This window comes from Monomorium pharaonis, chromosome 1, assembly GCF_013373865.1.
Source record: "Monomorium pharaonis isolate MP-MQ-018 chromosome 1, ASM1337386v2, whole genome shotgun sequence".
Taxonomy (NCBI): Eukaryota; Metazoa; Arthropoda; class Insecta; order Hymenoptera; family Formicidae; genus Monomorium; species Monomorium pharaonis.
Window position 1 is genome coordinate 34,989,203 of NC_050467.1, and position 24,464 is coordinate 35,013,666.

Here is a 24,464-nt window from a genome sequence, read left to right on the forward strand (position 1 = left end):
ATTTCGCTGCAGTGGGACTGAACCACTGATCTCATTAAAGTGGGGGTGCGTTCCGAAATCTACTGACAGTACTGACAGTACTGCTACTGAAATTACTGGGTTTGAGCTGTTCCGAAACGCCAGTGAATACTGGCAATACTGAAAAACGGAATGCGTTTACAGTCAAACCAGCAACTGTTGATGCCATCATAAAAACCTAACCTATTAATGTACGGCGGACGGCGGCCATATGCTTTACTGAATTTGCACTACCTCCGGACAATGTGTAAAATTAGCCGGAAGTCAGTAATTCCCTAGAGTCTATTTTTGTAGAATAGATAGTAATTTACAGTTGCTGACAGCACGCTGAAAACAATTTCGGAACGAAAAAACAGTACTGTCAGTACTGGCAGTAGATTTCGGAACGCACCCTGGATATGGCATAGGACGAAATAAGTGTGACCAATTGAAGGTTGTAGTCTCTGTACACAATATGGCGGTGTATACGAATACGAACACAGTTTACTGTGACAATGATACGAAATTCCACGTGTAATTAATTATCTATAGACGTAGATGTGTATCAGTTTTATCCAAAATATTACTTTTTTTATAATAAAAATAGTAAAATAGTAAAATAGTGAGATTCCAAAATTAAAAAATGTGTTTATTGTGGAAAAGGAAGTGAAAATAAACAACAAACGTTTCATAGGTGAGTAAGGTTAAGTCTGAAAAGTTTAATAATAATATGTTTAATATATAATGTATCTGGATTCAAATATGTACCTCATAAGTACATAAGTATTTGTTGAATACACATTTTTATTATGTTGCTTTAAATTACAAATTTAAGTTTTAAGTGATACGTTTGTTTTGAATTCATATATTTTATGTTATAAAATATATTTATAATGTAACATTATTGTCATTATATTTAAATAGCACAGCATGTGACTTGCAAAGTTTAATAAAGCACGCAAAATAACATTTTTCTATTACTACTTTTCTATTACTATTTTCTAAAAAACGCGATAAAAAAATTATCTTATTTTCTTCTATGCTGTGCATGTATATAGTGCATGTATATACATTTTATTATGTACATTATAATATTTATACTTAAATATTAAATAAATCTATGCTAATCTATGTCTAATAGTTACTTTTTTTACAAGCTGCAAGTATGGATTACTACAACACAATTAAGGACACGAGGACAAAATAAGCTATAACAATACCCTTTAAACTTATTTATAAGTTTAGTAGTAGTAGTATTATTTATTAGTAAAATTATTTAACAAGATGGTCATAAATAAAAATTTACGATTTTTAGACACCTGCAAAATTTTATTTTTTAATCTTTTATTTATCTTCTTATTTAATAAAATATTTATATATTTTGACTCAATTTATACATAAAAATGTTATATATTACCAAATATTTTTTTAAATATTACAAAATATTTGTTATAAAGTTACTTACAAATGTCACTTACAATTATAAAAAAATACATAATATTAAATGTTATATGTATGATATAAAACAATATTATAAAAATTCAAATAAACACATTCCAGATTAATATTTTAGAACATTTCAAATTACTAAACATATACATTTTAATATATTTTGTAAATTAATTAATTTTTTAATTCATTTTTACTGGTTACATTATAATCATATTTTATATTTTTACAATATATCTTATTTAACACATATATTTTGTGTTAATCATTCAAATTTTCCGCTAAAAGCGTGTACGCTGACTACAACTTTAATGGCTTCCGGTATTCTATTGGTCACACTTTTTTACCTCAGATTATTAGGGTATGCCATATCCACTTTAGATTCACCCCAACGCACTCCAATACGTTGATTCCGATGACGCCAACCTATTAGAATGCGTTAGAGTAATGCTAAGACTCCATAGGTCTGTTCGCGTCACATGCTCCGACATGCTCCTATTCACCCCAACGCACTCCAATACGTTGATTCCGATGACGCCAACCTATTAGAATGCGTTGGAGTGAGTAGGAGCATGTCGAAGCATGGCGACGCGAACAAACCACATGTATGCGGTGAGCTCCGGCAAACGCATGCGGTGACCAATCAGAATTCAAGCTCTTGCTGTGACTTGCCGGAAACCGACCTGCGCCTGGTTGCTGATTGGTCACCGCATGAGTTTGCCGGAGCTCACCGCAGATATGTGGTTTGTTCGCGTCGCCATGCTCCGACATGCTCCTACTCACTCCAACGCATTCTAATAGGTTGGCGTCATCGGAATCAACGTATTGGAGTGCGTTGGGGTGAATAGGAGCATGTTGGGGCATATGACGCGAACAGACCCTTAGCATAAGTAGGAGCATGTCGAAGCATGGCGAGACTGGCTTAGTTTACATCGTGCATTTGATACGCGTATCAGGTACCATATTCGTATCAAATTCGTACTAAATATTTAGTACGCACGATGTAAACGCTGCCGGATCAATTTGGTACGAGCGTATCAAGTAGGAGTATCGTACTAAACTGATACGCGTATCAAGTGATACAAATGTCGATGTAAACGCATAAAACGCATTTTAGAGAGAATTTAGCAATTGAGCATAACCTCAGTGCTAAAATCTAAAAACCGGTGTGAAAATGTCTTATGCCCAGTCTACAATGAGTCGTTGGTCGTAAGAAATTTAACCAATTATGTTCGGTTATTCTTCTCTAAGATCAACTGTGATTGGTTAAATTTCTTACGACCAACGACCAACGACTCATTGTAGACTGGGCATTAGTAGGAGACATCAACATGAATTAAATTTGTGGCTTAGTTTACATCGTCAAAACCTTAGTACGCGTATTAAGTTTGGTGCGCACCAAAGCCTTAGTACGGGCGCGTTTACATCGAATGTACTAAGCATGTACTGTGAAAAATATAATACAAATTTAATTCATGTTGATGTCTCCTACTAAGACATTTTCACACCGGTTTTTAGATTTTAGCACTGAGGTTATGCTCAATTGCTAAATTCTCTCTAAAATGCGTTTTATGCGTTTACATCGACATTTGTATCACTTAATACGCGTATCAGTTTAGTACGATACTCCTACTTGATACGCTCGTACCAAATTGATCCGGCAGCGTTTACATCGTGCGTACTAAATATTGCTAAATATTTAGTACGAATTTGATACGAATATGGTACCTGATACGCGTATCAAATGCACGATGTAAACTAAGCCTGTATTATATTTTTCACAGTACATGCTTAGTACATTCGATGTAAACGCGCCCGTACTAAGGCTTTGGTGCGCACCAAACTTAATACGCGTACTAAGGTTTTGACGATGTAAACTAAGCCAATAGCGTCTTCTCGAACGCACCCTTTTGGTGTGAATGTAAAAAGGTTAGGTAAGGTAAACAAAGGTTTTAAATATCACACGTGTGCACAAATAATTTCTCTGCATGTCCAATTAACGTAATGAATGCAATAACGAGCGTTTTGAGCCAATGATTATTTGATAAGTATACGGTATAATACTGTGATTTTCCTTTAAGTTTGTAAGTTTATATATGCTCATACATAGAATCTTTTCTGAGAAGGAAAATTGCCATTCAAAGTTCCCCTTTTTTCCACTTAATTTTAAAGTTTTTTGATATTGCGTGTGTGGGGGGGGGGGGTGGTAAGTAGAAAATTTACTTGAAAAATTGTTTTTTAAAAATTATAACAATTGAGTTTGTGATTGAGAATTTATTAATTGAAAATATTTTATAATTTATGTCAGTAAACATTCTTTGCTTTAAATAAAATAAAAATTGTTCTTAGATAATTTTAATTACCATAGAGAATAGTTTGTGGTTGAAAATTTATACTTTATTAATTTATATTAGCAAATGTTCTCTCAATTAAAAATAAAAACTTGATAATTTTAATTATAGCAGAAAATATTAGTTGGCGATTAAAGTTTTTCAACCTTACTAAGTTATTAACAATCTTGTTATCTGCTTTTGTTGGATTTTAATATATATTTATGTATGAATATATTTAAATGTTCGAGATTTAATTTATTTGAAGGATATTAACAATCTGACATAACTAACAGTAATTCAAAGATAGATGATAATAGTCAACATCATCTTGAATACATACATAGACCGACATAGATCAAGACAAATTATATATTCACTTAACTCATCATTTATAACCTCAATATCAAAATAATTAATTCTACAGCTTTAATTAAAAATAAACATCTTTTAACATAATTTTAATTACAGCAGAGAACAATTTGTGATTAATTGCAATATAAAAAAAATATATATATATAAATTAGGCCACACAATGAAATTTAATATTATCTATAATTTGAACAAAAAACCAAATATTGTTATTAAATTGATCAAATGTTTTTATAAGCTAACCAGATTAGAGATTAAGTTAAGAAAACAATATTTTGTACTTTTAAGTCTGTTTTTAATTAATCTTAGCTTAAAAATAAATTTTGTTTATATTTTAAGATTTGAAACAAAACAGTTATTATGCATTACCAAAAAGAAATATTTAAGTCATAAAATTTGAGTTAAATTAGTCATTTGGTTAAAGGCAAAATTTGTCTGTTTTTTTATGTCAATTAGGGTCAATTTCACCATCTCTGATATCTTAATTGATTATTCCTTTGGAATTGACCAACTGTATTTGTTGTTAAGCAAAATTAACAAATGTGATTGGTCAATTTCGATGGAATAATCTGTTGGTTAAGATAACTGGAGATGTGAAACCAGTCCTTAGTATGTGAATTATATGATAAAAACTGATATTAAATAATGAAGACAGTTATTAATTTTATTATCTGTTCTGAGTGTAAAATTAAAGAATATAAAATTATACTTTATTTACATACAAGTATCTTAAAAGTCTCTCTCTCTCTCTCTCTCTCTCTCTCTCTCTCTCTCTCTCTCTCTCTCTCTCCCCCCCCCCCTCCCCCTCCCCCCCACACAGCCTAGCTAACCATTTGCTGCCAAATTATTAGCAAACTGCTAATAATTTCTTACGGAATCAGGCTGCCAAAACTGCCTATTATGTCCTCAAATACACCCAAATTGCAAACAAAAATTGTCATTAAATCTTGATTTGAAATTGGGTACAAAATCAGAGCAGATCTGTCACTAACTTTGTCGTCAATCTGTCATCAATACTTTCAAAAAATTTGTTTGCAATTCACTATCATTTTGATGACACATGTTGCTAAATATTTGCCAAATATCTGCTGACAGTGTTTGCAATGACAAGATATGTTTCTCATTTACTGCCAGAATCTGTTGCTAATATTTGTCACAGCAGAAATGATTATTAGGGTAATATATATATATATATATATAAAGATATTTAAATATTGAGAAACATAATAGCTCTTGAGTAAAATATTTATTAAGATAAATAGCTCACTTATTGTTCCTGATCCATTTATTGGCTTTTTTGATACATTTTAGTTTTATTAATTTTTCTTGATGTAAATTATCATATAAATTATTATTAAGATATAGTGCTATATAGCTTTTAATTGAAAAAAGTAAGACAGTTTAAGTGAATGATTATTATTAAATCTCTAGATTAAAACAGAGCCATGCTTCAGAAAAGTTTTTCTCGTGTTTGTTATGTAATTTAGCGCAAGTTTACAGATGTTTACAGATAAATAGTCTAGGTTCGAAAAAAATTACATTTTTTTTTTGACATGGAAACATTTAATTCATTAAATATTTATTATTTTTTAATATTAATATCTATTATATAGTCTTGTTAAAATCATAATAATATTAATATTGTGTACTTAGTGATCAATATATTTACATGATTTCTAATTATTTTATAACAGGTTCTAGTATGAACTTAGTAAGATAGCGCAAGCAACAAAATTTATTCACAAATTATCTAAGTAATTTATTGGCCCATATTCAGAACACGCTAACAAAAATGTTAGCGCGTTGTTATCCAATAGAAAAATATGTTTTTTATAATACAGATTCTTCTATTGGATAACAATGTACTAACATTTTTGTTAGCACGTTCTGAATATGGATCATTATCTATGTTTATTATATTATTTATTAAATTATATCATTGATAATTTATTAATAAAATTTATTGTTTATATTGTTTAGATTTATTATTATATTTATTATCATTTAGTACATATATGTATGTATATTTGGTAATTTTACTTTTATTTTATTTCTGGTCATATATTATAAAATATACAATAATTCTTTTATTAAAGAAATCAACCAGGGAGGTTTTTTTTGTATAATTATTTAGATAGAAATTTTCTGAAAAAAGTTTAATAGGCGTATATCTTATTAATATAAAAAATTATTATTGTATGTATTATTTTTAATGTTCTTAAAACAAATCATAATATCCTTTCTACTAATAAATTCTAATCTTTTATCAATAATTATTGAATTGTTATTTAATATTTTTTATAGATTTATGAGAGCTAAAGGAATATCAAGATGAATAAGTACCATAAGCCACGTTTAACACCAAAACATCAAGATTCCCAACATTTAGTATTTTCAGTCTTCACGGCAAACGATATAAGGAATTTAAGTGTAACAAAAATCAGAACACCATTATGTTTTAACATTCTTGGACATCCACTAAAGGGTGGATTATATGACCCAGCCTTAGGTAAAAAATATTTTATTTTACAATTTATTATAAAAGAGATTTTGTCAATACACAATTACTAAATTTTTTTTTCTTTAAAACAATATTTTTTATTACGTATAATTTTTATTTTATTTTAGTAATTTTAATTATTGTTTATTTAAGGAGATACAGTCTTTTAATGCATATTATAAGAACTTGATCAAATTTTGAAATTAGGACTGATACTCACAGTTGATTCTTATATTTAAGACGGTCTTAATTATTGTCTTAAGATGTCATTAATCAATCACAGGGCAATTAGCATCTTAAGATATTACTTGTCTTGAAATAAGAATCAATTATGAATATCAGTCACAGGACTATATTAACATCTTAAAACTGTACTTAAGACAGTCTTGAAAGAGACAGATCTTACTATCTTACTTTTAGTAACAATGGCTTATCAGAATATCAGCCTAAGTTTAGTATACAATATGTATAGACAATAATTATTTTTTTAATTTTTGAATTAATTTTTAAAATAGCATTGAGAAAGTCTTATATGAGATTTTTAAGTAATTTAATTGCAAACACACATATACACAAAATAATTTGAAGAATTTTGAAAAACTATGTTTATAAGAAAGCATGAAGTATATGTGTGTGTGTGTGTGTGTGTGTGTGGTGTGCGTGCGTGCGTGCGTGCGTGTGTGTGCGCGCGCGCGCGCGCATATATATATATATACATTTTGGAATTAGAAAAATAAATAATGAACATAAAAGAGTATAAACTGATAAGTAAAAACACAATAAAAACAAACCTTACTTTATTATAGCTAATATTTTTTGTGTGATTTTATATCTTTTCAAGTTTACACAAAAGGTATACAAAATTACACAATAAAAACAAACCTTACTTTATTATAGCTAATATTTTTTGTGTGATTTTATATCTTTTCAAGTTCACACAAAATATTTCTTATAGTAATATTTCTTATAGTCTTTATTCGTACTTATCTCCATAGAAATTTAGATTGCAATTTAACCCTTTCAGTCATGATTTTTGGAAAGCCATCAAAAAAAATTTTTTTTCTTATCTTCGTGAAGTATGCCCTATTTAGAATATTTTTAGTATTTAGAATATTTTACTTTATTTTCCTATTAAGGACTGGTAAAAGCTCTAAAATGAAGTATCCTTCCTAGCTGTATAAATGTACAAATACGAATTATTTTAACAAGCTACATGATTTAAAAATTTATTTTGTTCATAAAAGTCCATGATTACTTCTATGATCTGTCCTTTGCAGAGGACATATGACCGAAAGGGTTAATGCAAAAAATTCATCAAAGATTTTTATTATTTTTAAGGGTGTACTTCCGAAAAGGTGAAATCTCCGATCGCGCTGAAATTTTAACCAAAGCTTACCCTTGATTAGAGAAGAAAGTCCCTAAAAGAATTTTCACCGACAAAGCTTTGTTTGCCCGTTATCACTTCCTAAAGTTGCAAACATTTTTACTGTATATCTCTGAAAGTATTGATTTTAGAGAAAAAAGTTTCAAACAAAAAATGAAGCTCATAAAAGGCTCTACAAAAAAGGTTATATACATTTTTTACGTAAACCTATTATTTTGGCAGTTATAATAACTGTTATGAAATAAAATAATTTTAATTTTGGATTAACAGGATTTTACTCGTATAAACACACGCGCGCGCGTGTCTATTGTAGGCACTCTTCTGGCGGAGTGAGTGTAGGAGGGGGAGGGCCGTAGGCCCTCCCCTACCTCGTGCGCGTGCGCGCGCGTGTATGTGTGTGTGTGCGTGTAAGCAAAATTTCAAACAAGGTCAATAATTGTTTTGTTTTACATGGGTTTGCGACGTTTTACGCGAAGCAACATTTTATCCCGTGCTTTGGTCTAAAACAAGATCAATTGTTCTCTTTCAAATGCTAGATATTTTTATTTGGAAATACAAGAGGTACGTACGAAATACTTGTTGAACTATTTCATATGTTTTAATTTTGTGAAAAAGTAAACAAGGTTAACACTTATTTGAAATTATTTTTTAATTTCTGTTTAGTTTGTTGTTAAAAGATGGACAAAACGTACAATTTTTTCACATTGGCGTCTGTTCTGCAAAATCGTTCTTTAACCCTTCAATGGCTTAGAGATGTTGGTTTGATTCCGGCGCAAAGATTTTGCAAGATTCATAAAAAATATATGGTTTGTAACATGGTCAATTGGATATTCATAAACTTAAATAATGACTTAAAATTGATTAAGTTAGAGTTAGGATTACAGTAACAAATGCGCACGAACTTACCACATGGGTTGCAACTTTTCAGGGCACCCCTACCGACGGGGTGGGTGCGGGAGGGGGGGGCGAAGCCTCCCCCTTGCACCCCCCCCGCGCGCGCGCGCGCGCGTGTGTGTGTGTGTGTGTGTGTGTGTGTGCAAAGCATTCTCTGCACCACATAGGTTTGCGACTGTGTCCGTTTCGCACTGTGCGATATTTGGTCTGTGCGCATTTGAAACGAGATTCTTATTATATACGTATTCATTTGAATTTTGCGCATTTCTGTTCAGGGTATCTCTATTCTTTTTCTGAGATACATAATGAAAGCTTTTAAAATGTTGAGGGAAAAAAAGCTTTTTTTCTTCATGATAGCCAAAATAATAGGTTTACGTAAAAAATGTATATAACCTTTTTTGTAGAGCTTTTTATGAGCTTCATTTTTTGTTTGAAACTTTTTTCTCTAAAATCAATACTTTCAGAGATATACAGTAAAAATGTTTGCAACTTTAGGAAGTGATAACGGGCAAACGAAGCTTTGTCGGCGAAAATCCTTTTAGGGACTTTCTTCTCTAATCAAGGGTAAGCTTTGGTTAAAATTTCAGCGCGATCGGAGGTTTCACCTTTTCGAAAGTTTATCCATTTTTAAACACTGACGTTATTAAAAATAAAATTTTGTTTTTATTATCAATATTGAAAATCTATAGTTCGTTACATTTGTATTACAGATTTTATAATATAGATTTTTAGTATCAAAATGAGTATCAGAATGCAGCCTAAATATTAATATAAAGTACAAAATACTTTTTAACATTTAAAATATATTACAAAGTATGAAAATAAAAACTTGTAATTGCATTTAATAATCGTTTATCTAGAATGCTATATATACCAATACTATACATATTTGCATATTGCTGAAGGGGGTCTATCAAAGAGATATAAAATAATAGGGAACAACAATTATTAGATGCAAAAGAATAGATTGACGTTTAATTTTATTAAAAATAGAGTATTGTAAAAGAGATTAGCAATAAATTTTTAGAAAAATATTATTATAAACATATTATAGAGGAAAATTGCTAATACCTAGCATAGATCTTTTAATTATGGCATCTTCTTATTTCTTGGTAACTAAACATTGCACTATATTAACCCTTCATCTGTAAACGTTTTTTTCGCACTTTTCTGTAAACGGGGATCATTTTCAGCTAATGCTTTAAAAGTTATGATGGAACGTTTGAATAAAATCTAAAAAATTCAAATAACTTATCATACTATTCTAGTTTGAGTATCAGTTGTAATATTTATGAATTATGGAATTGTTTAAATAGTGTTTAAATAAACAAAATAAAATGCGTAAAATGTAGTGCTATCTTCAAAAAATCATAACTTTTCAACAAATTACTCGATTTGAATCATCGAAAATGGAAATAAAAGTTTAGTTATTAAAGAATTATGCTTTTAAGAAAAAAAAAATAGAATTCATAAAATACCGAGTAGAGAAATGCATAATTTTTCAACCTGAAAAAAGCGTTTTTGAAGTCGTCAAAAAGTGGTTTTTCTAATCGTAATAAGCATAAACTTCGTTTTTAATCAATTTTACTGGTTGTAGGAGTAAAAAAATAATATTTATCATTTTGCAATCATGAAAAACAAATACAAAAGGAGTAAATAATAGTGTTTATATAACACAAACGCTACAAAAAAAGATCTTTTTATGAAAATTTTATTACGAAAATTTATAAATAATTACAAAATGTTAAAAACTGTTGAAAACTTAAAAAATAATAAGAAAAAAATTTTATTTATCTACCGTTTTGATAAATGTCTGTAAATGGGGATCGATTTCATCCAAATAAAATTTCAGCTGCCTGCTATAACAGCTATTGTAAGACTGTGACAGCGGCCCTTAGAGGACTCGTTCCTTACCTTAGTACAATTTTTGAGGGCATGGTCAAGATTCACTCCTCTCTCCCATTTCTAAGCTAGTAGGAGAAATTTTTGGACAACAACCCCCGTTTACAGACGAAGGGTTAATACTGATAAAAGTATTCCAAATAGTCATATTTCTGTATCATTTTTGTATTTCAAAGTACCACTTCAGTATAAGTTTAACATTAAAATAATAATGAATTTATTAATAAGTTAAAGAAATTTTTGAAAAAAATGTTTTTTACGTTTTCTTAAAATATTAAATGTCTAGAACATGAATAGTAAAATTTTATTCAAATCCGATAAAAATTAATAAAATTACAGAATATTATGAAACTACTGCAGTGACATACTAATGTTTAGGGTGATAAATTTGATATTATATGTCAAGCTATTGACATAAACAAATCATACTTTGAAATACAAATTAAGATAAAATTTTTTATATATTTCATATTTTTGTTATAACTTTTCAATGAAGCATTTTGGGACTTGAATTTAATATAATATTTTTATTTTATAATATTTAATTTAATTGCAACATTTTTGTCTTATTTCTCACAAAATATATTCACAAAATAAAGTACGAAAAAACCTAAAATTTCCTGTATATATAATTTTATTATTAAACATGTAACATAAAAATACACTTCTCGCAAAAATTAAAGGAACAAAAAAATTTTCTAAATTTTTTGCCAATTTTCAACAGGCTGTATTTTAGTGAAAAATGGTCGTACAGGAAATAAAAAAACATAGCTTTTGAAGCTTGAAGACTCTAGTTTTAGAATTTTTTGGTTAAAAATTTTTCTGAGCACCGGTAGCCATGCAATTCTTGGATAAAGCACGAAGAAAAAATTTTCAAAATTTTTTACATTTTTTTTTCGCTCTACGGGCATGAAAAAAATTTTTCGAGCTAAACCAATGCATAGGTCGCATAGCCTGTTCATTCAGCTTCAATTTGCTTTTTTCGGAAGTCAGATACGACTATTTGTCTTCGAGATATCGAATTTTGAATGCAAAAGGACCCTTTTTCACTCAACTGCCGATATCTCTGAAACTACTGGTCGCCTAGCGAGCTGACGAGCGGTTTCGTTTTCTGCAGAAAATTTCCTACAAAAATCTGTCATGGTTGATTGAAAAAAAAATTTTGTCCCACCTGAAACGGTAACGTGAAAAAAGAGCAAAAAAATGCCATTTTCCCCTTTTTTGGTAAATCGACTGTGTCTTCGACAATATTGGGGCAAAAGCTTAGGTTAGAAGAAAATTTTACAGTCTAATGTACCCCAAAGACCCCCCTAAATTTTTAGATCGATCGGTTCAGCGGTTTCCCCGGACCGATTGATTGAAATTTTGAAAAAATTAAGGGAACAAGACTTTGTTCCTTAAATTTGACCTAATCTTTTTAAAATTCAATAATTTCATTTTTTTTTACTTTTTACTCAATTTTGAGTTTTTTGAAGATTGAGTAACAAAAAAAAATCCAAAAAAATTTTTGCAAAAATTTCAAAAATTTCCAAAAAATTTTTTTTTGAAAATTAAAAAAAAAATTTGAAAAAAAATTTTTTTTTTTCGTTTTTAAGAAAATCAAACTTTCTGACGAAAATTTTGATTGATGATTGATTTACCGCCGGCATTAGCGTTATCCAAAGCATACCACGTGGAGGTTGCACGGTCGGATTTACGCTTCTTTTGTGCTTACGCACGTGTGTTAATGATTCTTCGAAAAAAATGAGACCCCGTGGTTCGTCAGCTCCACAGTATTTTGCGACTCCAAACTCATTTTTAAAGTGTGTGTGTGTGTGTGTGTGTGTGTGTGTGTGTGTGTGTGTGTGTGTGTGTGTGTGTGTGTGTGTGTGTGTGTGTGTGTGTGTGTGTGTGTGTGTGTGTGTGTGTGTGTGTGTGTGTGTGTGTGTGTGTGTGTGTGTGTGTGTGTGTGTGTGTGTGTGTGTGTGTGTGTGTGTGTGTGTGTGTGTGTGTGTGTGTGTGTGTGTGTGTGTGTGTGTGTGTGTGTGTGTGTGTGTGTGTGTGTGTGTGTGTGTGTGTGTGTGTGTGTGTGTGTGTGTGTGTGTGTGTGTGTGTGTGTGTGTGTGTGTGTGTGTGTGTGTGTGTGTGTGTGTGTGTGTGTGTGTGTGTGTGTGTGTGTGTGTGTGTGTGTGTGTGTGTGTGTGTGTGTGTGTGTGTGTGTGTGTGTGTGTAAAGTGTGTGTGTGTGTGTAAAGTGTGTGTGTCTCGTGTTCAGTATCGAGTGTTCCCGCCTCTACTCCTAATCACAGCTTGCAATCTTTGTCGCATATTCGAAATGCAATTTCGGATCATCTGTTGAGGGATCTGACGCCAAATTCTTATCAAAGCGTTCTCTAATGCTGCCAAATTATTCAGATTCGGCTAATTTTGACGCAATCGGCGGCCCAATATGTCCCAGACGTGCTCTATCGGATTCAGGTCAGGACTCATTGCAGGATGCCTCAACAATGTAATGTTTTTGAATAAAAATTTTTGAAAAAAAAACTCAAAATTGAGTAAAAAGTAAAAAAAATGAAATTATTGAATTTTAAAAAGATTAGGTCAAATTTAAGGAACAAAGTCTTGTTCCCTTAATTTTTTCAAAATTTCAATCAATCGGTCCGGGGAAACCGCTGAACCGATCGATCTAAAAATTTAGGGGGGTCTTTGGGGTACATTAGACTGTAAAATTTTCTTCTAACCTAAGCTTTTGCCCCAATATTGTCGAAGACACAGTCGATTTACCAAAAAAGGGGAAAATGGCATTTTTTTGCTCTTTTTTCACGTTACCGTTTCAGGTGGGACAAAATTTTTTTTTCAATCAACCATGACAGATTTTTGTAGGAAATTTTCTGCAGAAAACGAAACCGCTCGTCAGCTCGCTAGGCGACCAGTAGTTTCAGAGATATCGGCAGTTGAGTGAAAAAGGGTCCTTTTGCATTCAAAATTCGATATCTCGAAGACAAATAGTCGTATCTGACTTCCGAAAAAAGCAAATTGAAGCTGAATGAACAGGCTATGCGACCTATGCATTGGTTTAGCTCGAAAAATTTTTTTCATGCCCGTAGAGCGAAAAAAAAAATGTAAAAAATTTTGAAAATTTTTTCTTCGTGCTTTATCCAAGAATTGCATGGCTACCGGTGCTCAGAAAAATTTTTAACCAAAAAATTCTAAAACTAGAGTCTTCAAGCTTCAAAAGCTATGTTTTTTTATTTCCTGTACGACCATTTTTCACTAAAATACAGCCTGTTGAAAATTGGCAAAAAATTTAGAAAATTTTTTTGTTCCTTTAATTTTTGCGAGAAGTGTAGTTACAAAAGTTTGTATTACATATAAAAAATGTAAATGTAATATAACTTATTATACTATAATTTAGTTTTAATAATTTAATTTATTACATTACATTTATTTGATTTATCAGGTACAACGAGAAGCAGTTCGGAGGTATGCAACACATGTGGATATAACGGTTCCAAATGTCCAGGTCACTTTGGTCATATAGAATTGCCAGTACCCGTTGTTAATCCATTATTCCACAAACCACTGTCCATGCTACTCAAACTGTCATGTCTAAGTTGCTTTACATTACAAGTACCGTCGTACATCAAACAATTACTATCTGCAAAATTAAAGTTACTTTATCAAGGACAACTCAGTGATCTTGATAATCTGGATCAAGAAGTAACGACCATAATATCGTCAAGTCAAAAAGAAGAAGAACGAACGGAGTGCATTCGCGATGTAATTAATACCTATATGCAGAACTTCTTCAACAGAACCAGATACAGTCAAACCGAGCCTCAGGATCACGAGAATCGAGTCAATATAAAAAACATCATTATGCAATGGCATGTGTATGTCGAAAGTGTACTCAAACAATATGTGAGAAACAACAAAGGTGGAATATGCGTGAATTGTCACGACAGTCTACCGAAGATTTTGACACTGCAGAATAAGATAATGATAAGCAACAAAGGAGTTGGATTCTCCAAAGAGGCGCACGAGGTAACACACAAATTGGGAACAGTGATGATCATGCCAGATCAGTCTAAAGAATATCTACGACGATTGTGGGAAAATGAAAGAGATTTCCTCGAAATAATAGTGCCTTGCTTAGAACTGATAGACATTGAGTATCCCACTGACGTGTTCTTTTTCGAAGTGATACCTGTGCTACCGCCGATTGTGCGGCCGGTGAATATTCTCAATAGTCAAATAGTCGAACATCCTCAGACTCATATCTACAAGAGTATCATACAGGATTGCTTGGTCTTGAAAAATATCATACAAACGATCCAGGATGGAGGCACCGATCATTTGCCTCAGGAAGGTCGACTCGTGTTCGAACAAATAAAGGGAATCACGCCGGTCGAGAAGTTGCACAATGCCTGGCAGGCGCTGCAGAGCAACGTGAATCACCTGATGGATCGCGACATGAATAAGACTCCCGAGTCCATCAATGGTCAGGGCCTGAAACAGATTCTCGAGAAGAAGGAGGGTATCATTAGGATGCATATGATGGGTAAGAGAGTGAATTTTGCCGCGCGCTCGGTGATCACTCCCGATCCCGACCTGAATATCGACGAGATCGGCATTCCAGAAGCTTTTGCTCGTAAACTGACATATCCCACGGCCATAACACCGTGGAACGTTGTCGAATTGAGACGATTAGTCTTAAACGGTCCCGACGTTCATCCTGGTGCGGTTATGGTAGAGAACGAGGACGGTTCGATACAAGCTATCAATAGTCGCGATTCAACGCAGAGAGAAGCCATTGCGAAACGCCTTTTGATGACAAGCGACAGAACCAACGAATCTTTCATCGGTGTCAAAGTGGTTCATCGGCATCTCCAAAATGGCGATGTGCTGCTGATAAACAGACAACCGACGTTGCACAAGCCGAGTATAATGGCTCACAAGGCACGCGTTCTAAAGGGCGAGAAGACACTGCATCTTCATTATGCGAACTGTAAAGCATACAACGCGGACTTCGATGGTGACGAGCTCAACGCTCACTTTCCGCAAAACGAGCTAGCCAGAAGTGAAAGTTACAACATAGCCAATGTATCCAATCAGTATCTCGTGCCAAAAGACGGAACTCCATTGAGCGGCCTTATACAGGATTACATGGTATCTGGGGTGCGATTGACAACTAGAGGTAGATTCTTTTCGAAGACGCACTACGCGCAATTGGTTTACATCGCATTGATGCAAGATAATATAATTCTTCTACCGCCGGCTATCGTTAAACCGAAGATGCTGTGGTCGGGTAAACAAGTCCTCTCGACAGTCATAATAAATATCATTCCCTCAAATAAAGCGCGAATTAACTTAATCTCCAACACGAAGATTGGCGCAAAGGAATGGCAAACAGAGGAACCGCGACGTTGGAAATGCGGAATGGAATTTAAAAATCCAATAACCATGTCGGAGGCTGAAGTTATAATTCGACATGGAGAATTACTGTGCGGAGTACTCGACAAAATGCACTATGGTGCGACACCTTATGGTCTCATTCATTGTATTTACGAGTTGTATGGAGGAGTATGTGCGAGTAGGATGCTTAGCGCGTTCGGCAGGCTGTTCCAGATGTTTCTACAGTGTGACGGATTCACTCTCGGCGTCGAAGACATTCTGATAACTCGTAAGATTGACGAGAAACGCAAAGAGATCATTTCAAACTGTAGAAAAGTTGGGGAAGCTGTACAAAGATCCATAGTAAAAGTACCCGATAACGCGTCTATGGAGGAAGTTCGTGCTAAGATAGAGGAATCTTACTGGAGTAACTCGAAATTTCGCGCACAAATTGATCACAAATATAAGAGCACCTTGGACGTATATACCAACGACATTAACAAAGTCTGTCTATCAACAGGTCTTCTCAAGAAATTCCCGGACAACAATTTGCAACTCATGGTGCAATCTGGCGCGAAGGGTTCTACAGTGAACACCATGCAGATATCATGTTTGCTCGGTCAGAGCGAATTGGAAGGCAAAAGACCGCCGCTGATGATCAGCGGAAAGAGTCTTTCGAGTTTTCCGGCTTATGATCCGACACCTAGAGCCGGTGGTTTCATTGACGGTAGATTTATGACCGGCATCAGACCCCAAGAGTGCTTTTTCCATTGTATGGCAGGACGCGAGGGTCTCATTGACACCGCTGTGAAAACCAGCAGGTCCGGTTACCTGCAGAGGTGTCTGGTGAAACACCTGGAAGGTTTAAGTGTCAATTACGACGCGACAGTCAGAGACTACGACGGCAGTCTTATTCAGTTTTATTATGGAGAGGACGGCCTCGATATATCTGGTTCGCGTTTTCTGAAAAAGGAACAAATTGAATTTCTAGTTGATAATAAAGACGCTATTATAGACACGAAGTTATTAGAGTGCCTGAAAACAGATAATGGAGAGATTACGAAAATGACGAAAAAGATTAAGAAATGGGAAAGCAAAAATGGTTCCTCCTTGCGAAAGAGGAGAATCAGCGAGTTCAGTAAATTTTCCATAGAAAATTCTGAACAGAGTAATAATGCGAAACGAAAAAGTATTGATAGCCATAGTGGGAGAAGTAAAGCCGCGTTATCGCTCATGAAGAAGTGGATAAAATCAAAAAAAGAAATAAAGGAATCATATCGCGTGCAATGTACCAAATGTCCTGATCCAGTAATGTCTAAGTACAGACAAGACATAGAATTCGGTGTATTGTCCGAACGGATTGAAGGCTTAATAAATGACTATCTCTCGCGCTCGTCGAAAATTAAGAAATCTATCTTCAGAGATCTATTATCTATAAAAGTTATGAAGACAATTTGTCCACCTGGTGAGCCAGTCGGTCTATTAGCCGCGCAATCCATAGGTGAACCATCCACTCAAATGACCTTGAATACTTTCCATTTCGCGGGACGTGGAGAGATGAACGTAACCTTGGGTATTCCAAGATTACGTGAAATCCTGATGATGGCGTCGAGAAACATAAAAACTCCGAGTATGGAGATTCCCTTCCAAAGTAATTTACCAAATCTCGAGAAGCAAGCAAAAAGGTTGAGATTAAAATTGAAAAAATGCGTTTTAAGCGACGTGTTGAAGGACATCACGATAAACAGAAGAATGGAAGAGAATCCGCGGAGAAGATTGATGCATACTATGACAATCGAATTTCTTTCTCACAAATATTACAAGGAAGAATTTTCCGTTCGTCCGCGGGACGTGATTAAATGCACTGAGGAAATTTTTTTCAAAAATATATTTAGGGAGATTAAGAAGTTCGCCAAGGTATCGAAAGTTCTATTGCATTTTGAAGGGGAAAAAAGACGGACGAATGCGGATGAGGACGCGGCAATAGATCAGATTGATCCTGACGAGATGGTGCCAGAGAGCACTGGAAATAGAACGCGGATGGACTTAGGAGAGATGCACGAGTCGTCTGATGAAGAACAGGCCGCGGAAGACGCTGACGCAACGATGATAAAATCATTGCTGCGTCATCGAGAGAATCAGGAATATGAAGATCCTGAAGAGGAAGAAATTGCAGAGAATATTGTAAATGATGAGGAAGAAGCGGACGATGATAATAATGTAGATAAAATTTTTAAAAATGAGGACGATGACGACGATGACGATACTAAGAAGTTGAATAATAGAAAAAGTAACAAACTTGATAACAAAAAGGACTGGGTCTTAAGTATGTATGCTTATGCTACGGATTATGATTATGACGAGGGTAAATTGTTATGGTGCAAATTTACCTTTTGGGTAAGTATTTGTAGTAAGACCCTTTGTTCGCTATCTTTCTATTATTTTACGAAGAAAAAAATATATATAATTCAAATGTAGTTTTAATATTATCTTTATTTTTAATTCTTAAAAAATTTAATACTACATATTTTTTAAATACACAACACAAAAATTTGTTATAATAAGTGTTGATATTATTTGATATCTTACAAATATAAATAAAACAATATGTTATTTTATTGAAGAGCATTAATAAATTAAGCAATAATTATTTAAAATTTTGAAAAACCTGATTTGAATAAAAAATAATTCTTTACTATGATAACACAATTTATATTCAAAAACTTAATTCAAAAGACAATACCAAACATTGTAGCTTTAACTCTAATAATAGATACAATTAAAAAAACTAAATTTCATTAGAAATATTATTTAAAGATTAAAAGGATCGTAATCTCTATATGATTCTGAAATTCATAAGTTAAAATATTATTGTGTATGTGTATATATACACTCACTCGAAAAAAAAGCGGTACACCTAAAATTTGTCAAAAAATCACTAAACTTCCAATGACGATAACTACGCGAGTAATAAAGATAGAAAGGTTTCTAAAAAAAGAAATTAAAGCTTCAAATGTCTACTTTAAGAATTGATTTAGTAAAATTTTGCGTAATAATTTTTTTCAAAATGGCGTATGACAAAGCGAGAGCATGCGAAATTGAAAAATATTGGTCCGAGTTTGCGACGATCCATGGCGTGAGGCAAGTATCGCAACTTAATGGGATAAAAAGCATGCGATAGTACAGTTTTCCCTTCAAAATGCTTTTTTACTCGTCTCGACATGATGATTTTTCGCTGAGATATGCGCATTTAAAGTAAAAAAACTGCCTTTTTATTCAAATGCGCATATCTCAGCGAAAAATCATCGTATCGAGACGAGTAAAAAGCATTTTGAAGGGAAAAGTCTGTACTATCGCATGCTTTTTATCCCATTAAGTTGCGATACTTGCCTCATGCCATGGATCGTCGCAAAATCGAACCAATATTTTTCAATTTCGCGTGTTTTTGCTTTGTCATACGCCATTTTGAAAAAACGTATCACACATAACTGTGATATAAAATTTTTTTAAGTGGCAATCCGAATCTTGAAAATGCTTCTTGGAAAACTTTGCTAGCTGTATTAGGTGCTGAGATATTCAATTTTGAATTTTTAACAATGCCCAATTTTAACTATTGCAAGAATAAAAATTCCGGGTTTCGCTAACAACTATGGTTAGTCTTTATTTTAAAACTCTAAATCGTCCTCGGATTGTGAGCGTTCGACGTACATGTGCATGTGTGTTGCATAGCTGACTTCCCACGAAATTTTACTACTCCAGACTCACATTAACACAAGCAAATTTGAGTAGTTATGCGAACGAAGCTTCATACGCCATTTTGAAAAAAATTATTATGCAAATTTTTACTAAATCAATTCTTAAAGTAGACATTTGAAGCTTTAATTTCTTTTTTTAGAAACCTTTCTATCTTTATTACTCGCGTAGTTATCGTCATTGGAAGTTTAGTGATTTTTTGACAAATTTTAGGTGTACCGCTTTTTTTTCGACTGAGTGTATATATATTTTTTTTGTGTGTGCGTGTATGTGTGTGTGTGTGTAAAACTATGTTTAAACGGTCGCATGTCCGTGAGTTGAGCGTGCAATAATATTGGCGACTGTATGACATGTGTTCAAAATGTAACCAAATCTAATTGGGTTAATATATTTAAAAAATATATTAAATGAAAATATATATTATCATATATTTTAAAAAATGCTTGAAATTAAAAATTTACAAATATCTTTAATTTTTATACGCGCACGCGCGCACACGCACGCACACACACACACACACTCAATCAGACTATGATTACATTTTGATTACTTGTCATACAGTCGCTAATATCATTGCACGCTCAACTCACGGACATGCGACTGTCTAAATATAGTTTATGATTGACCAAATTTAAACTTTTATATCTTAAAAATTATTAGAAATAAAAATGTACAAATAATTTTTAATACAAATAATATATTAATACTTAATTTTTCGTGATCTTTCTTGCTATAGTTATTACTACAATATTTTGATTTGCGAATCTCAGAACGTATAGGTAAACACAGCATTGAAAATCTATAGTATAAGTAATGAATTATAGTTACTATCATTATATTTCAGAATCAATAGACATATTGATTCTGAATCATAGGTAAGTGAACATTTTTTTTTTTTTCAGTTACCACTCAAAACGATTGGATTGGATTTACCGACAATAATCAAGAATGCTGCTGGCAAATCTGTTGTATGGGAAACACCATGCATCAAGAAAGCCTTTACATTTCAAAACAGTAGAAATGAAACAATTCTCAAAACAGATGGTTTAAATATAATGGTAAATAAATACTGAACTAAATGAAATCATAGTTGTAAAACATTTCTTTCTACTTTTTACTTATTTTTTATTTTTTATTACAGGAAATGTTTAAATATGTTAATATTCTTGATTTAAACAGATTATATTCTAATGATATTTACAATATTTCTCAAACGTACGGAATTGAAGCCGCAAATAGAGTTATTATGAGAGAAGTCAGAGACGTTTTTAAGATGTACGGCATCACCATTGATTGTAGACATCTATCCTTAATCGCAGATTATATGACCTTCGATGGTACGTTTAAACCACTCAGTCGAAAAGGAATGGAGAATTCTGCCTCTCCATTGCAGCAAATAAGTTTCGAAAGTTCGCTAGGTTTCTTGAAAACGGCGACGTTACAAGGTGAGCTGTTATGTAAATAATAAATTATCATATATTTTTTTAAAACTAAATTAAGTTAAAATGGCCCTGGTGAAAATGTAAAATCAGAGTAAGTTGAATGTAAAGGGAGAGTAAGAGCGTAAATCGAATGTAAAGGGAGAGTAATAGAAGCATTAACAAACCTTCTACGAAGCGTAAATTGAAACAATGAAATGTAAAAGAAGCGTTAATACTTCTTTTACATTTCATTATTTCAATTTACGCTTCATGGAAGGTTTTTTAATGCTTCTATTACTCTCCCTTTATATTCGACTTACGCTCCAATTTCCCATTTTCACTAGGGGATTAGCTTATAAAATAAATTTAATTACGTTAAAAGTTGCGTGAACGAAAAACTTAGTTAAAAATTGCGTGAAATTAAGTTAAATTAAAAGTTAAATTTGAAAAGTACTATTTATATTAAACTAGAATGTCGTAATTTTTTAAAAATCAAACTATCCCAAATAACAAAACAATTAGATTATTATAATTGAAAATAAAATTAATGTCCAATACAATATGTTATGGGCTAAACTATACTACATCTTCGTGTAATTATAAATAAAACTATCAATTTAAAAACAAAGTTATATGTTTTAACCTATAAGTTAGACATCTTCAGTGAACAATATAAATGATTAAACAAAAAGAAGATAAATATTATGTATTATATAATCAATATAATGCATTATATAGGACTGAGTTTATTACTTTTAATTTTAAACATTAAATTTTTAATTTATATATTACCACGCGTTTATCCCTTTAAGGGGAGGTTTATGCATGATTCTCTATATAGTAAAAATGAACTAAACTATTATTTATATACAAAGTATATGAATAAATATATATATTTTTGATACTAATATTACTTGAGTTCTGTAAACATTTAGATTTGACAACTTAATCTGTTCTTGAAGAAAAGAGTTCAGATTAGGTTTATATGTAAAGAGGGTGTTAAAAAAGGTCGATTTTCCGACTACAAAAGGAACCTAAAATTTGAGTTCCATATCTATGAGCCATATAAGAAGTGAAAATGACAGTTAAATACTTATCTAATAGTTTTTGAGATCGCTAATAATGTTTCAATATCAAGATCCCATATAGACTAACGTAGACGGAGCCTTTTGAGAGGGTAGCTGATTTTTGCGGTAAGGGGATAGTCCATGAACTTCGGTCAGTTCCGTCGCGATTCGACTATGTTCGGCATTATATCGTCCGTCGCTCACTCGCTCTCTCTCTCTCTCTCTCTCTCTCTCTCTCTCTCTCTCTCTCTCTCTCTCTCTCTCTCTCCCCCTCCCTCCCTCTTGCAGTTATATTCTCTCTCGCTCGCTCTCTCTCTCCCTCTTGCAGTCATATTATCGAGCGTACCCGAATTCAACCGAAGTTCATGGAGTACCTCTTCACCCCGAATATCAGCCCCCTCTCGTCCTAAGTGATAGGTAATGCTCCGTCTACGTTAGTCTATGCAAGATCCCGAAATTCAAAATGGTAGATTCAATATGACGTGGCAGAATATCAAATATCGTCACGAATACCACGCTCAGCCGAACCCAGAGACACGAACGAGGATGTAGTGGTTGTCTCAATTTTTTTAACTTTTTTGTAAAAAAAATTTTTATTTTGTTTTTTATATTTTTTTTGTTTTTATAATTATTATAAGAACATTAATTATTATAAACAAAAAAAATAAAATGAAAAATTTAAAAAAAATGGAGATAACCACCACGTCCTCGTTCGTGTCTCTGGGTTCGGCTGAGTGTTGTATTCGTGACGATATTTGATATTCTGCAACGCCATATTGAATCTGTCATTTTTAATTTTGGGATCCCGATATTGAAACATTATTAGCGATCTCAAAAACTATTGGATAAGTATTTAACCAGAAGCTGGCGTGAAAAATCTTCCATGCCATAGACTTCGACTTTTCTCCGGATAGACGCAATTTTCAATCAATTTGACAGATTTTTGACACTTTCCACAGGTTTCCAGAAAAAAAGACTGTCATTTCCACTTCTTATACAACTCATAGATATCATGGAACTCAAATTTTAGGTTCTTTTTGTAGTCGGAAAATCGACCTTTTTTAACATCCTTTTTTATTAAAGTAGCAAAATAATTCAAATTAATAAATCAAGGAATCAGATTTAAGATTTTCGGAAAAGAAAAGTCATATCGAATATGTGCAGATCGGGTACATTAAACACACGCACACATGCACACAAAATGGATCAGAAGATCTGCGAGTTCACGTATTTTACAATTTTTTAAATTAAATATTAATCTATACACCACGACACCGCATATATTGTTTGTATTCACTAAAAAGTTTGTAATTCTTCATATTTTTATAACCTAGTTTTTGGCTAAGATTTAAAACTGCAGTACTTTGCTATTTGCTTGAAGCTTAAATTTTTTGAATATATTAAATTACGATTTGGCTTAAGTACATGTTTCTTATTCAACAGTTTTATTAAGATCAAACGTTTTATTATGAATAAGAATTGGGATTCTTAGAGCGTGTACCAATTGTAAGTTTAATAAGACAATGACAAACCATCGAAAATATCTTTGCCAAGACAATTATGGAGCATGTATAAATATCAATTGGAGATTATAATATTCAGTCTTGAAAAATCAATTTGAGAAAGATTAAGTTTTAGACTACTTTAATATTTTGTATACACAATATTGTATAAGTTAAAAGAAATAAGTTCTGTAAAAAAAGTCATATTTTTATTAATGAAAGTGCAAATAACATTGCTGTCTTGAAAAGAAATGTAATAAAAATTTATCGAAAAACATATTTCTCTTCTAAAATTATAGACATGTGTGCGTACACATTTGCGCGTGCGCGACGATGCGTGTGATTTGTGTTTCTATATTATTTTTCTCTTATCATTTATAGGAAAAAAAGATGATATATTATCACCTTCGAGCAGACTGATGATAGGACAACCATGCAAATCTGGAACTGGGGCATTTTCTCTTTTACCATCATTGTATAATATGTAAAAACAATAAAATTTTACAATACCAATATTTTTA

At 32.4% G+C, this 24,464-nt stretch overlaps 1 protein-coding gene and 1 long non-coding RNA gene across 6 annotated transcripts; both read left to right on the forward strand.

Moving 5' to 3' along the window:
• The first annotated feature begins 79 nt into the window (after positions 1–79).
• LOC114255087 lies at positions 80–1,314 on the forward strand. The gene is made up of 2 exons (XR_004962428.1): positions 80–691; positions 1,155–1,314. It is a non-coding gene; the product is annotated as an uncharacterized LOC114255087 (long non-coding RNA).
• Positions 1,315–3,267: 1,953 nt separating this feature from the next.
• On the forward strand, positions 3,268–24,458 carry LOC105838375 (DNA-directed RNA polymerase I subunit RPA1). 5 transcript variants are annotated; one of them, XM_036283899.1, is made up of 6 exons: positions 3,268–3,380; positions 6,453–6,657; positions 14,267–18,597; positions 20,856–21,011; positions 21,095–21,398; positions 24,325–24,458. In XM_036283899.1, exons 2-6 carry the CDS (start codon positions 6,480–6,482, stop codon positions 24,429–24,431), a joined length of 5,076 nt encoding a protein of 1,691 aa, XP_036139792.1. In that variant the 5' UTR covers positions 3,268–3,380; positions 6,453–6,479; the 3' UTR covers positions 24,432–24,458. The 5 variants fall into 5 exon arrangements, with proteins under 5 accessions (XP_036139792.1, XP_036139810.1, XP_036139805.1 ...); XM_036283912.1 differs by having other exon boundaries at positions 3,292–3,385; XM_036283904.1 differs by having other exon boundaries at positions 3,380–3,501.
• Positions 24,459–24,464: the final 6 nt, after the last annotated feature.